The sequence below is a fragment of the Hyposmocoma kahamanoa genome, unplaced genomic scaffold, assembly GCF_003589595.1.
Source record: "Hyposmocoma kahamanoa isolate Upper Pololo Valley unplaced genomic scaffold, ASM358959v1 63, whole genome shotgun sequence".
In the NCBI taxonomy this organism is placed as follows: domain Eukaryota; kingdom Metazoa; phylum Arthropoda; class Insecta; order Lepidoptera; family Cosmopterigidae; genus Hyposmocoma; species Hyposmocoma kahamanoa.
In genome coordinates, this window is record NW_020653851.1 from 22,922,518 (window position 1) to 22,936,356 (window position 13,839).

Sequence of the window (13,839 nt, forward strand, 5' to 3'; positions counted from 1 at the left end):
TTATAGAAATGCCTCTCGCAGCGTAATCTGAGCTACCCCCTATTTCAGTACAGTGGGTAGAATGATTTAATAAAGCCAGCGCGTAAGTGGTTTCCTCTGTTTATAGCGCCGCTAGGGCGCGAATGGGTCAACAAGGGGCATATTTCGCATATTTATTAACTGGATATTGCCGTTTAATACTGAGGGTACTTGTAAAGTCACTGCACATTAGATATATTGAAGATTATTATTTTATTGCTTACTTCCATTTCACAGCAGTGTTTTTTTTATAATATCAAGTAAAGGAACGAAAAAGTCGTGCGCCTGATAGTAAACTACACGCCTTTCCATAACAGTTGCAGTGCCACTCCAGAGCTTTAAATAGCAAAGATCTGAGGTGGATCTGAGGAACCCCCGTAGCATGCGGCCGCGATAAAGCTATTATATGCACTTTTAGCTATCAAATTCGAGTGATAAACTCTTAAAATTTTATCATAATAGCAAACATGGTGAACACCGATTTTGTCGCATCGCTAACGCCGCGACCTATGGCTGCAAAAGAATATCGCAGTGCCAGATATGGCCGCAATGACACTGTTGATTTTAAACCGTTGTGAAAGTTCACAGTAATTTTATATTATTTATTAATTATTTATTAGTAATTTTATATTTTATATTTATAAAAATTGACCGCGACAAACGAAATAAAAAGAAACAATAAAAACAAACAAATTGATTTATATAAATGATTGGAAAAAGGTGAGGTGAGGGTGAGGTTAACATTTTTTAAAACAGTTCAATACATGAGAGTAATTTGAAATACGTAAATAATAACTAATATACTTAAACGACAAAGATAGCTTATACATACGCTATTTCAAATCGTTATCCTTGTTCATTACCAAATAACCGAAAGACCGATTGATTCTAGTGCGGTATCTTAGCGATTCAGGACTCCCAATAAAAATGTAATAAAGGCAACATAGCTATATCAACTGCAATAAATATGTCACGAGAAGGTTTATCAAGGGTTTATCACACATTGCATGGCATGCTACAATATCTAGTTGCAACTTTACAGTGATCGTTTGCTAAGCATGGGTAATGCTTGCTTGTTACAACTTACCTAGGTATACAGAGGACATTTTCTTCGATACATTCTCGTCGATGTACGTAACGCCGAGGGTGAATAATGGCGTGGCGCCGGCGCCGTGTAGCAATTGAGCGAACACGAACACAGCCACGGCCCACGAGCCGCCCTCCGATGACGACTCGTCATTGCACCGCGATGATGACTGGAGGAATTATATCATCTTAATAATAAAAGTGGACTGTATTAACAATAGGACTAGTTATATTCGCCGTCTCAATCGTATAGTTTGGTTTGCAAGTAATACAAAATTAGTAAGGCGAGGCGAGACAAGGCGAGCGCCACTGCGCTGCTGCCGCTCCCCGTGACGTCACGCTAGGCCGTGGCGCCCGCGCGTCTCATCCCGAGCGCGTATAGGACCGGTTCGATACAACTGTCATACTATTCGCGATTTCTCATTAAATAAACTATTGCAAGGCTATTAAGGCATTCGTAGAGAACGTTCTCTTACAACATTAAGGTCCGAGGGATGAACGTCGCAGTTATGTGTTGCATAGAACTGAATGGAATACAGCTTTGCGCCCGCACCCGCCTCGCGTTCACCAAGGACTCTGCCTGCGCCTGTTTGTAATAACGTTCGGCCCGTGCGCCCCGCCACCCGTTTTCAATGTGGCACGTTTCAAAGACCTCGAACATTACAAAAATTCCCGGCCCCGTAACGCTCTCGCTACCGTGTCTGTGTGGCCATAGCATTATAGATACCAATTTCATACATTATTTCTATTACTTCCATGTGATAAAAGCATTTCTGACGTATGTTCACATATTATGACTTTGTTATATCAAGGGTACGAATTCATCTATCAGAATATTTTGAAATAGATCAACAAATGAACAATGAATCTAACCATAGTGCGGTTCACAAAACAGAGATCGTCGGGCTCGTCACCAGCTGCTCTGTACGGTGAGACGAGGAAATGCGGCAGTGCGAATAGTAATGACCCCGTGCCCATCAGCAGCACGCCCCATCCCAACCAGCGTGGCTTGGATGCGCCCGTGCGCCCACCTAAATACGTCACGGGGGCCAGGCAGGCAAAAGACGCCATGTCATAACTGAAACAAATTTCATTGTTATTTGCAATATTTATTCATGATGTGTTTACAATCATAATAGGTACACATTTTCTATAAAAATATATATATTTTTAATACAAAAATCAAAGAAAAATTCCCTTGATCTGATTAGACTCGTATGCGTAACATGCCGCCGCGGTAATAATTAGCTGTCAAAAGCAGTGGTAAAACCGCCATTTTGAAATTTTATCACAATAGAGAACATGGCGAGCACCGTGACGTCACATTTTGTCATGCTACGACTAATGGCCGTGAAAGTATATCGCAGTGCCAAACATGGCCGCAAAGTCACAGCTGATTTTAAAACATTTTGACAGTTCTGCACATTTTATCAACGTAAAAATTGAACGCGACAAACGAAAAAAAGGAATAATAAAAAGAAACAGTTTGTTGTTACATTAATAATTGGAAAATTGTGAGGAGAACTTTTTAATGTAGTTCAATAAATGAGAATAATTTGAAATATGCAAATAATAACAAATATAATGTAAAATCGAATAATGGGTGTGCGATTCAACGAAAATGTCCAGAGGATAAAAAGAACGAGTTCTTAGAAATTTATAAAATAAGCAGAGATTATCGTTGCGTTGTTGGCAACAGACTTAAGGTTCTTGATAAAAGTAACAGAGTCAACAACAACATACCCTCCGGCGATAACTCCCGTCTGCATGGATCGCAGGCCGAACCGCTTCTCTATTGTGGTAATCACCACATTCACGAAGCCGTTCACCACCATGCCTATGGACAATGAGAAAACCATTTTTTACTATAGACACAAAGTTCTTATGTCAAACACTTTATTATTAATTTACCAACAAACAATTTGCACTTTAAACGTCGATATAGATACACGATTTAGATCTGGAAATATGTTTTCATTTCTATTGCACCTCAGACGATTCTGTCGTCTGATTATTTAGACCAATGAAAAGGGGCGTCAGAAAATCCTCCATTCTATTAAAATCATCTTAGTGATGAATAAGGTATTTTTGAGATAGACCACTGTTCGATAAAGCCATCCATCGCTGCCTTTGTACGACTGCAACATATCAAGCTTCACAAAGATGTATTTTGTTGTGTTAATCTGGGGTTGGTATTCGAATAAAAATGAATAAGTTTGTTGTGCTGAAGACTGTACCAAATTCTCAACTCGCCATATCTTTTTTTTATAACACGAAGTGCTGGACGAACAAGTCGTGCGTCTGGTGGTAAGCGTCTACTACTACAACTAATACGTCTATCCAGAACAGTTGCAATGCCACTCAGTGATTTAAATCGCAAAGATCTTATGGGCACTGCCACTGCGCCTATCACCCTGAGACATAAGTTGACAAGTCCCGTGTGTCTGTAATGTCCCTTGCCCTTCTAATCCTTGAACGCAGTAATTCTCACATTACTGCTTGACGGCAGAAATAGGCAAGGCAGCAGTACTTCCCTGGACGAACTCTTTCACAAGGAGCTGTACTGCTACTAAATATAATTATTCTCAGCTCACTACATCTTACATCAAAAGAAGTAAGAAAGAAGATAGGTGCTTTCACGATAAAGTTTCACTTGCTTTTCTCGTCGATACATGATTAGTATACTACATAAAAAAAGAAAAATCCAGAAGCAGTCAACAGAAAAGCCAAGTTTTATTTTTAGACTAGACAAATCAATCGAGATTGAAGCATACATTCCGGTTATTAAAGTTTCACGTCCTTTCAATTCCGACGTCGATCGAACCGGACACGTTCCTCTGAAATAGACTGGCTACATTATTTTTCAATCAATAGCTGACAGTTTCTATGCAGGCGAAGTTTATTTTGGGTTTCCGTGATTTAAATCTAGTTTTAAGGATACCAATGTAGCATATACGTTTTTGTTTCTTATAAGAGATTAAACAATCTTACAAACAATGTAAAATTATGATTGTTATTGCAAAGGTCGAACACACAGAAAAACTTCAACCCGCGACCATACTGCACCGTATATAATAATAATAATAAAGCACACACTCAACATAGCCCCGCACTAGGGGAACCCTAGGTCGCGGGTGCCATGGACACACACATAGACAACCACAAATTACACCCAAACTCACGAGAGAAATAAATGTAGGCCATACAAATATTTCTCCCGGCCCGGGAATCGAACCCGGGGCCTCTGCGTGGTAGTCCGGTAACCGTTCATGGCATGGTAACCGTTCGGCCACGGAGGCAGTTAAATATTATACTGGTATATTGCATTGGTATATTATATATAGACGAATTCTTTCACAAGGAACTTTACTGGTACCCTTTAGTAGCAACAATGATGAAAATCAAAAATGTCTGCCTTAATATCAATAAGCAGCAACTGTTTTTAGTGCTACAATGCTGTTTTGTTCACGAACCCTTAATATAAGGTATTTAAATACAGCTTGCTTATTAAGGCTTGCTTGCTTATAGCTATTTATGAATGGCAGATTAATGTTTTAAGTGTTTTTGTGCCCAGTAACGCTTACAGTGATCTTCTATTGTGGGAATTTCATTAATTTTGTAAACAGCTTTTAACGCCTTTGTTGAGGGTGAATGAAAATTTTAAAAGGAGATAATGCGTCCATTCGTTTAAGGCCTGTTTTAAGACTTTTACTTACTAAGTAAAGTCATATTACAAAATTGAAGACTTCGTGTTAGATAAAGATGTATGGAAAGACGACATGGCTCTAGATTCCATATAAATTTGGTTCAACTGATGTTCCATAGCATTTAAGTTTATTTGAAAAGAGCAATCCCTAGAGTTTCTTGCTCGTTCTTCTCAGGGAGGTCAGCGTAGTGAACGATCAGTAGCTTAATTGTGACGGTTTCAAGTGTAAATTTATTTTACCTCTTCAATAAATAATTCTTTGACTTTGACTTCCCGACTCAAAGGCAAAAAATAATTGAATATCATGATAGTAAAATATCGTGACATTCAATAAAAACTTGGAAATTACAAAATCGATGGTAACTTTAAACCTCCCTGAGTGAAGAAATAAATTCGCAGGGCATAAAAAGTCGTTAAAAAACCAACACCAAAGATTTGCAACAAGCACATAGAAATCGGCAAGTTTGTTCCGTGGCTTAGTTGGCATAGCGTCAGCCACGGTTAGCAAACCGTGGCTGACGCTGAGAAGACATCGGTTCGAATCCGGCCGGATCGAAGGAACTTTTTCCAAATGTTCGATTTTTCTTATTAATAATTTTATACGTAGGGTCTTTAAACGTCTCTCCATAACAGTACTATGTTACATAATATAGATTGTAGTAATTAATTATTAAATAATAAAATAAATTTATGAAATATATAATATATAAAATAAATTAGTCGATGTAGGTATTATCTCGGATTAGCGATGTCAGAACAAAGCTCTAAAGCCTTCGTGAATCCTGCAAATACCGAATTGTGCTCATGCTATCCGGATCCTCCCAAAATGAATACCAATATACCAAATTTTGAAGTTAGTAACGTCAGCAAATCTTTCATAAAATTTACTGCAACGTTATATTTGTACCAAACTGCTATAGAAATGCGAAATAAAAATGCGGTATAGAAAAGTGGTCTGCAATCAGCGATATATCATATAAATATTATTCACGTAACGTTCAATTGGCATAATTTTACTTCCTATAAACTCATTTAATATCCGCTCACGCGATACGTGCAGCCGTAGACGCATACCGCACCTAGAGGTGCCGGTGATGATTTTATACCGATTTATCGGATATCGAAGTTATAACAGGTAAAAGGACTAATATTAATTGCTATTTCGGTAAATACTCTAGCAAACCGTAAAGTTTTTAATGCCTGGGTCTGTCATTTAAAAAAATAAACAACTTCAAAAATACGTCACGACAATCGTGCGTGTTATTGTTTGGGCTGGTGATTTCGGTGTTTATTTATTCAAAACATACCGTAAGTAGCGTTTTTTAATTTTACCCTGAATATAAATGTTTATAAACTATACTTTAAGGAGTAATTTCATGGTAAACGTTAGAGCCACTCAAACGGAATATTATCATATTTAACCAAGTACACCAAAAACTTCATTAGTGCTTTTTAAGTGCAGGATTGGCGGTGTATTACTGCATTTTATTTGTGATGTTTTTGTTGGTAGTACGGAGGGTATTTATTTAGCAATGCAGAATAATAGTTTTTATTTATAAAAACTTGTATTTAAACTGAATCCTTTTCTATTTTGCGAAACCAAATAGCCGCCATTTTGCGGTAGGAGGAGCGCATCGCGTGAGCGGATAAATCAATTCACTTCATATAACGAACATTTATATAAACTTACATTGTATAATTTCATTTTTTATAACGATCACTTACACTAACACTCATTTTTAATAACGATCATAAGTTATACACCACATTTAATATAACGTCAGTTATATTAAATTTACCTATATTTAATTTCGTCTGCAAATAGAATTAATTATTTCCAAAAAACGATATTCCTAATTATTTATTTATTTATTTATTTGCATTTCACATATAGTCTTAAGTGTACACAAACTTAGAACTATGGTAGGAACTACATGTGAGACCCTGTAAGGGCGTAGCAAAATGCACTTATAACATAGTACATATTTTAACCATGGTAATATAAATTAGAGTTTCATATACAACAGTGTAAGTCTTATAATATTCATATCTATCTATTCATCAAAATTCAATTTATTTCTTTGCATTTTAAACTCTAAATTGTAAATTAGTGCATAGGAACATACTAACGCGTACATTATATAACCCTTTCAAAGATTGTGATGACATTTAAAAATATTTAAAGATTTCGGTACATTATTTATTTATATCATCGAAGAATTCGGCAATACTGTAATAACATTTTGCTACATGAATTATAATTTGGCCTGAAAACATGCTCGGAAACGCAAAAAAATTCGTTGTGTGCTTTGTTGCAGCGTTTCGTTCTGTCCATACGAACCAGAGTCATCATATCCGATACGATTACCGCAGGATTAGCGCCAGTTGCATTTTGCTCCCACACACAATACCTATACCGTGTAGGCTACACCCTCAACGTACCAAAGATATTCAGTTCAATTTCCAGATTTATATGGCGTACTACTGTGGAGTAGGATTCCCTGCCTGTAGACTAGTTCCCTGAACGCTATGACTAGGCCCTTTTCAAGGCGAGAGTGAATAAGTATTATATGTATAGGCGTGCATGCGGCATAGTCACTTTCTATCATATAGGTCAGATACGCGCTGTAGTGGGGGTTCTTTTCTTACTTGATGACGTCACCAAATTGAGTAAAACAACTTCCAGCCCAATGTCAGGTTTTATTTCCAAAAGTATTCATGCAAGGTACCAAGTTAATTGTAACCGGCGAGAGCGGTACTATTGGTACAAATGCAAAAAGTAACTATCAGGCAGTCGTTCCCACAAGAACTCAACAACTAGACAAGTATCAATAGTAATTATATTTCTCACACGTAAGTAAAATTCGGTTCAAATAGTCACCATCCGAGGGAAAAATCTTAACACAGCGAGGCAGGAATTAAGTAAAAAGGGTCAATGCCATTTAGCGGATTTTTAGAGAACTATCTATAGTAAAGTCTATGATATAAAATAGGTTTGTTATTTACTTATTTCATGTAAATAAATTAAAAACTGACCTCAAAGGTTTGCTTATCTGCCTTTGTTGTATTCCTTACATCTATTTGCCAAGTTTTATTGCAATCGGTTATCGGAAAGTGTGCGAAACCGAATTCATGCCCTAGTTCACTCAGCCAGCTTGAATTCTATCTTCAATTTTCATTGATTACAGCAGATTGAAGAAATGATTTATCATAGATGGCGCTACGGCAAAAAAGTCGTTAAAAACCCAAATACAAAAACGACAACAAACACATAGAAAACTTCGTGAGGTCCGCTGGTTCGTTCCGTGGCTTAGTTGGTGTAGCGTCGAGCGAGACGTCGGTTCGAATCCAGCCGGATCGAAGAATTTTTGTCTAAGTGTTCAATTTTTGTTTAATAATAATGGAGTAATTTCACAAATAAAAAATATTATCATGGTGGTTATACGTCCTGATATTCAAGAAAACTTAATTATAATAAAACTTTGTCATATTTTTTCAAATGTTTTTTTTCCCATTTTCCGAAAATGAAGTCACGTCAATTTACTATTAAAGGTATGAAATATTCACCCTGCCATTGGCAACCAGAGAGTTTTATAACAATTTACATCGTACTACCATTTGCATAGAAGTAGCTTCAATTTCGGGGGAATAACACCGAAAACTATTTTATAGAAGTAATATGAGTAAGCCAAAGAATCATAAAACTTTATTAAAGATGAACCCCGCATTAATATCGCGGGGTTAGCGGGCGTCCCGCAATATGTCCTGTATTCAGGTCCCGAGTAATGTCCCGCATAAGGGGGATTGTGGCAAACAATGAAATGTCCCGAATCTCGGCGGACTTGCGGAATTTGTGGTGCAATATGGATGATAAAACGTCTTGGTATATAAGCTTTGCTAGCTTGCACATTAGCGTGTACCTACTTGCAAGAGCCATTTAATTAGTAATACAATTATGTATCTTTCTTTTTAACCGACTTCAAAAAAGGAGGAGGTTCTCAATTAATTTGTTTTTTTGTTTGTACGTTACGCTATAACTCCGGTATTTGTGAACCGATTTTCGTGATTCTTTTATTGTTGGGAAGAGGGCATCTCCATATTCCCATTTAATTTTGAAGAAAATCATCCAACTCTACCGGTGGCTTTTCACGCATGAAGATTCATTTTTATAAATATCGCCTACATTTTATTATAAGGAGCAATTATTTTAATGGTTGATTTTGCTATTCTTCAATTTAAGGCGTTTTTCTCTCAATATACTTTGAGTAGTGAGAACCGATTTTTATTATCTCCTGTGTCAAGTCCCGCATTAAAATTCCACATACTTTTGAGGTCGGTTTTTTATTACTCTGTACTGAGATTATTACAATACCAAGTGACGGCACGAAGAAGTGCCTTAACTAAAACACGGCTATGTGACAAAATCATATTTGAGATATCATATAAAAACCATAACCCAGTTTTAGAATAATGAAAATGTTTAAAGATATTTTAGCTCAGCATCAACAGGGTAAGTTTCGATAGATCCGATATGTTAACTAACTTTAACTGTTTTGAAATAGAGAATTTAGCTCTATCTTATGCCATTTGAAACGGATATTTGACCACAAGTCACTTAGCCACGCTTTAGTTAGTGGACAGTAGTACGCCTAATCGTAACAACTGCAGTATCACTCAGAGCTTCAAATCGCAAAGTACTGAGGGGCACTGCCACTGCGCCTGTCACCCTGAGACATAAGTTAACAAATCCCATGTGCCTGTAATTACACCAGCACCCTTACTCTTTCAAACCGGGACACAGAATGCTAACATTACTGCTTAGCGGTAGAAATAAGTAAGGTGGCAGTACAGTAGGTGGCTATATTGCTACTAAAAAATTCAATAAAAAAATACTAAAAAGTACATTACAATTACTCGTATGTTGAATAATGTCTTTGAGTGATAAGTTTATAAAGAGATTAACATTTTTACACTAGCATCACAGCACATTCATGACATGTAATTCATGTTGAGAAGAATTGCAATTTTTTTTTCAATGAAAAGCAGTGACAGACATACGAGCTGTTATTGATGGTAATCTTCACAAACTCACAAATCAGTCGTAAATAAATTTAACGGTCAACGTATACGCCTCCGGTTGGTATACAACATTTGGCATTCACGCGGTTTGAAACTAGTGAAACAAAAACTTCATACTAAAGCTTTACATTACATTTAACTGCCTCCGTGGCCGAACGGTTACCAAGCCGGACTGCCACGCGGAGTTCCCAGGTTCGATTCCCGGGCCGGGAGATATATTTTTATGACCTACATTCGTTTATCTCGTGACTTTGGGTGTAATTTGTGGTTGTCTACGTGTGTGTCCATGGCACCTGCGACACAGGGTTTCCCTAGTGTGGGGCTTTGTTGAGTGTGTGCGTTATTATTATTACATAGCTTCTGCGTACTTGGATGACAAAACGACTTGGTAGTGATCCATTTAGATCCTGAAGGTAGTGTCGATCCACGTAAATGGTATATTTGTAATAAATAAAGAACAATGTGTAATAAATAAATAAATTAGATGGAGAGGAATGAAAATTAATGTGGGAAAGACAAAGGTAATGGTTTTTGAAAGAGAGGAAGATATGACGATTTGCACGATATTGATTGAAGGAGAGAAAGTGGATCAAGTGAAAGAGTTTAAGTATTTGGGTTCTATGTTTACGTGTGATGGAAAATGTGAAAGAGACATTGAAAGAAGAGTGAACGCTGGGAATCAGGTGAATGGTGCCTTGCATACCTTCAAGGGCAGCCAGAAATTGTCTAAAAAGGCACGATTGGGAGGGTGCTGGTTCCTACACTTATGTATGGTAGTGAATGTTGGGTTTGGCAGAAGAAGCATGAAAATAGAATTAATACAGTAGAAATGAGAGCTTTGAGGAGTATGGCTGGAGTGACTCGGATGGATAAATTACGGAACAGTGTGATAAGAGAGCGTTGCGGCGTGGAAGAAGATATAGTGACAAAGATAGAGAAAGGGATGCTTAGATGGTTCGGACATGTGGAGAGAATGAATGAAAGAAGAGTGACGAAACAGATTTATTAGGCGAGTGTAAGCGGGCAAGTTGGTATGGGCCGACCAAGGAGAACTTATCATGACCAAATTGAGGCCATCCTAAAGAAGGGCCAGGTCAAGAGTACCCTTAACCGACGAGCGTGTATGAAAGCATTGATGCGTGTTGATGAGGCGAAAGATGTGTGTCAGGACCGTACCAAGTGGAAGACTGTTGTCTCTGCCTACCCCGATGGGAAAAAGGCGTGACGTATATGTATGTATGTATGTACAATGTGTAATGGTGCTGGTGAAATTACAGACACAAGAGACATCAAACACGTTCATCAAACATAGCTATGAACAATCCCGACTAAATTAGTTTTCAGTAGCAGGAGAGCACCTTGTGAAAGGGTTGGTTCAGGGTGGTACTGCCACCTTACCTATTTCTGCCGCCAAGCAGAAATTTCAGCATTACTGTGTTCCGATTTTGAAGGGTAAGGGTGCTGGTGAAATTAGAGGGACATGAGTCAAGTTATGTCTCAGGGTGACGGACGTAGTAGCAGTGCCCCTAAGATCTTTGCAACTTAAAGCTCTGAGTGGCACTGCGACTGTTACGGACGGGCGTACTACTGTTCACTAACTAAAGCGCGGTTACGTGTCATGTGGTAGTTCTCTATTTCAAAGCAGTAAAAGTTAGTTAACGTATCGAATATATCAAAACTTACCCTAGTGATGCTTAGCTAAAATATCTTTAAAGTGCGCAGTGGCAGTGCCCCTCAGATCTTTGTGATTTAAAGCTCTGAGTGGCACTGCAACTTTTATGGACAGGTGTGTAGCTTACTACCAAACCCATGACTAGTTCGTCCCGTCACATGGTATAATGAAAAGACAGTACTCTTGGAGTAGCTTAGTATTCAACAATAACATACGAAACGCAATATAGAGAGAACAATATTAAATGAAAACCATTTTCAAATTTCCTCAAATCGCGGCGCTGCAATTCTTGTAACAATATTTCTCAATTTCCCCACTAGTATTGCGTTTGATGGGATGATTTCAAGCATGCTCAAGCGCACTCGGTTAATCAAAAAGTGTTTAACAAGATGCACGCAAGTGTACGCTAATCCATCAATCCGTGTAATCGTGAATAGAGATGTGCTGCAAACGTATTTCTAAATACTAGTAGATATCAGTTACTAAATCTGATATTTGTGAGTGAACGAACTTGAATAATATCGTACTGATATTACAATAGTGTTGTAACGCAAAATGTGAAATTCAAGATTGGGCTATTTCATTACATATATTAATATGAAGAATATTGTTAGACAGGATTAAAAGATGGCGCCGTGAGTCACTGTTGATGGTTTACTAATATTTGTAACACCCCTTCCAAGATTAATTACATGACGTATAATTATAATCTGAACGAATTCAGATTGTCGAAGACAGGTGAGGACATGTCAAATTTTAATACGTTCTTTCACGGGAAGTGAGCAATCTGTATTACATTATTTCTAAAAAAATACACTTTTTGAGTTAACTATTGTAATGGCAGTGTGTTATGTCGACTGATAAATGCTGTGTTAGTTTCGATATAAAATGCGCGGAAGGAAATATTGTCAGCATTAACCAAAAAAACGGAAGGAAATAAATACAGGGCACGGATCACAAGTCCGTAGAGAGTAATTGGGGTGGGAGGGAGGTATTAGCCTGTACGTACCGTCAGTTAGCATGAAGTTAGGATTTATGGCATCTGTAAGGATTTCCTCCTTTCAGCGAAAAATAAAATTCGTAGCTGAACATCTCTTAAAAACACAGACACAAAATTCTAGGAACAGCGTTTGGCATAATTCCGCTCAGAGTTTTAAATCACAAAGATCCGAGGGGCACTGCCACTGCTACCGTCACACTGAGGCATAAGTTGAGACAAGTCCCTTGTGCCTTAACCTTCAAAACCAAAACGCAGCAATGCTCACATTACTGCTTGGCGGCACAAATAGGTAATGCAGCAGTACTTCCCTGAACGACTCTTTCACAGGGAGCTCTATTGCTACTATTGATGTTTAATTATTTTTTATCTGGAATTACTCCATTAGTTTGTTATAATTATTAATACAAAGATCGAACACTCAGAAAAAATACAATTAATAATAATTAACAATAATTGGACGTAGTTAAGCAAATTATTTTATATTATATTAAGCAATTAATAATTATATGGGAGTCATTTCACATAAAAAATAATTGAATATTAATTCAATAAAAATTGAAATACTATGAGTAGCGGCACCTCTAGCCAGGGTTGGTAGCTGAAAGGTATCTAACTGGGTGACGAAATACCTAAGATTTCTCATAGATGGCGCTACGGATAAAAAGACATTGAAAAAACCAAATACAAAGACATTACAACAAACACATAGAAAAATTCGTGAGGCCCGCTGGTTCGTTCCGTGGCTTAGTTGGTGTAGCGTCTGGCGCGGTATGCTAGAAGACATCGGTTCGAATCCGGCAAGATCGAAGAAATTTTTTCTGAGTGTTCGATCTTTGTATTCATAATTATAATATACAATATACTGTGGAAGGAATCTATGCAATGACAAATAATGCACAATACTTTGATGACCCTCCCTACCGACCCTTGGGTATACGAGAAGGGCACTTTAACCTGTTCAAGATTCAGGGACCTTCTTAGTTAAGTGCTGACTTCAGATCAGCCAATACTAAAAGTAACAGTTTGTTTTATTCAATCACTAAAGTACAATAAATCTTAGGTTACGTAGCACATCTCTACAAATCCTTGTTCACGGCGAGCGCACGCGCCTGTCTCGAGTGTTCGACTTAACTCGATTATTGCGCGCCACTAATTGGCTTTGTTCCATTCTGCGTTTAACTTAAACACAAATTCATAAAACGTCACGGTGATTACTGTTTGTTTGTTTATTTTATAAGCTTTTGCCACTCACACGCCTACCGTTCGGACGATCCGTTA

At 37.6% G+C, this 13,839-nt stretch overlaps 1 protein-coding gene across 1 annotated transcript in view; it reads right to left on the reverse strand.

The window, feature by feature from the left end:
* The window catches only part of LOC113230054 (solute carrier organic anion transporter family member 4A1), a 114,646-nt gene that overhangs the window by 28,620 nt on the left and 72,187 nt on the right, over positions 1 to 13,839 (reverse strand). Inside the window, exons 3-5 of the mRNA XM_026463781.1 lie at positions 2,848 to 2,941; positions 1,978 to 2,182; positions 1,106 to 1,274 (exon numbers count right to left, since the gene is read on the reverse strand). Of these exons, the coding sequence (XP_026319566.1) occupies positions 1,106 to 1,274; positions 1,978 to 2,182; positions 2,848 to 2,941 (468 nt within the window). The remainder of the gene's footprint in view (positions 1 to 1,105; positions 1,275 to 1,977; positions 2,183 to 2,847; positions 2,942 to 13,839) is intronic.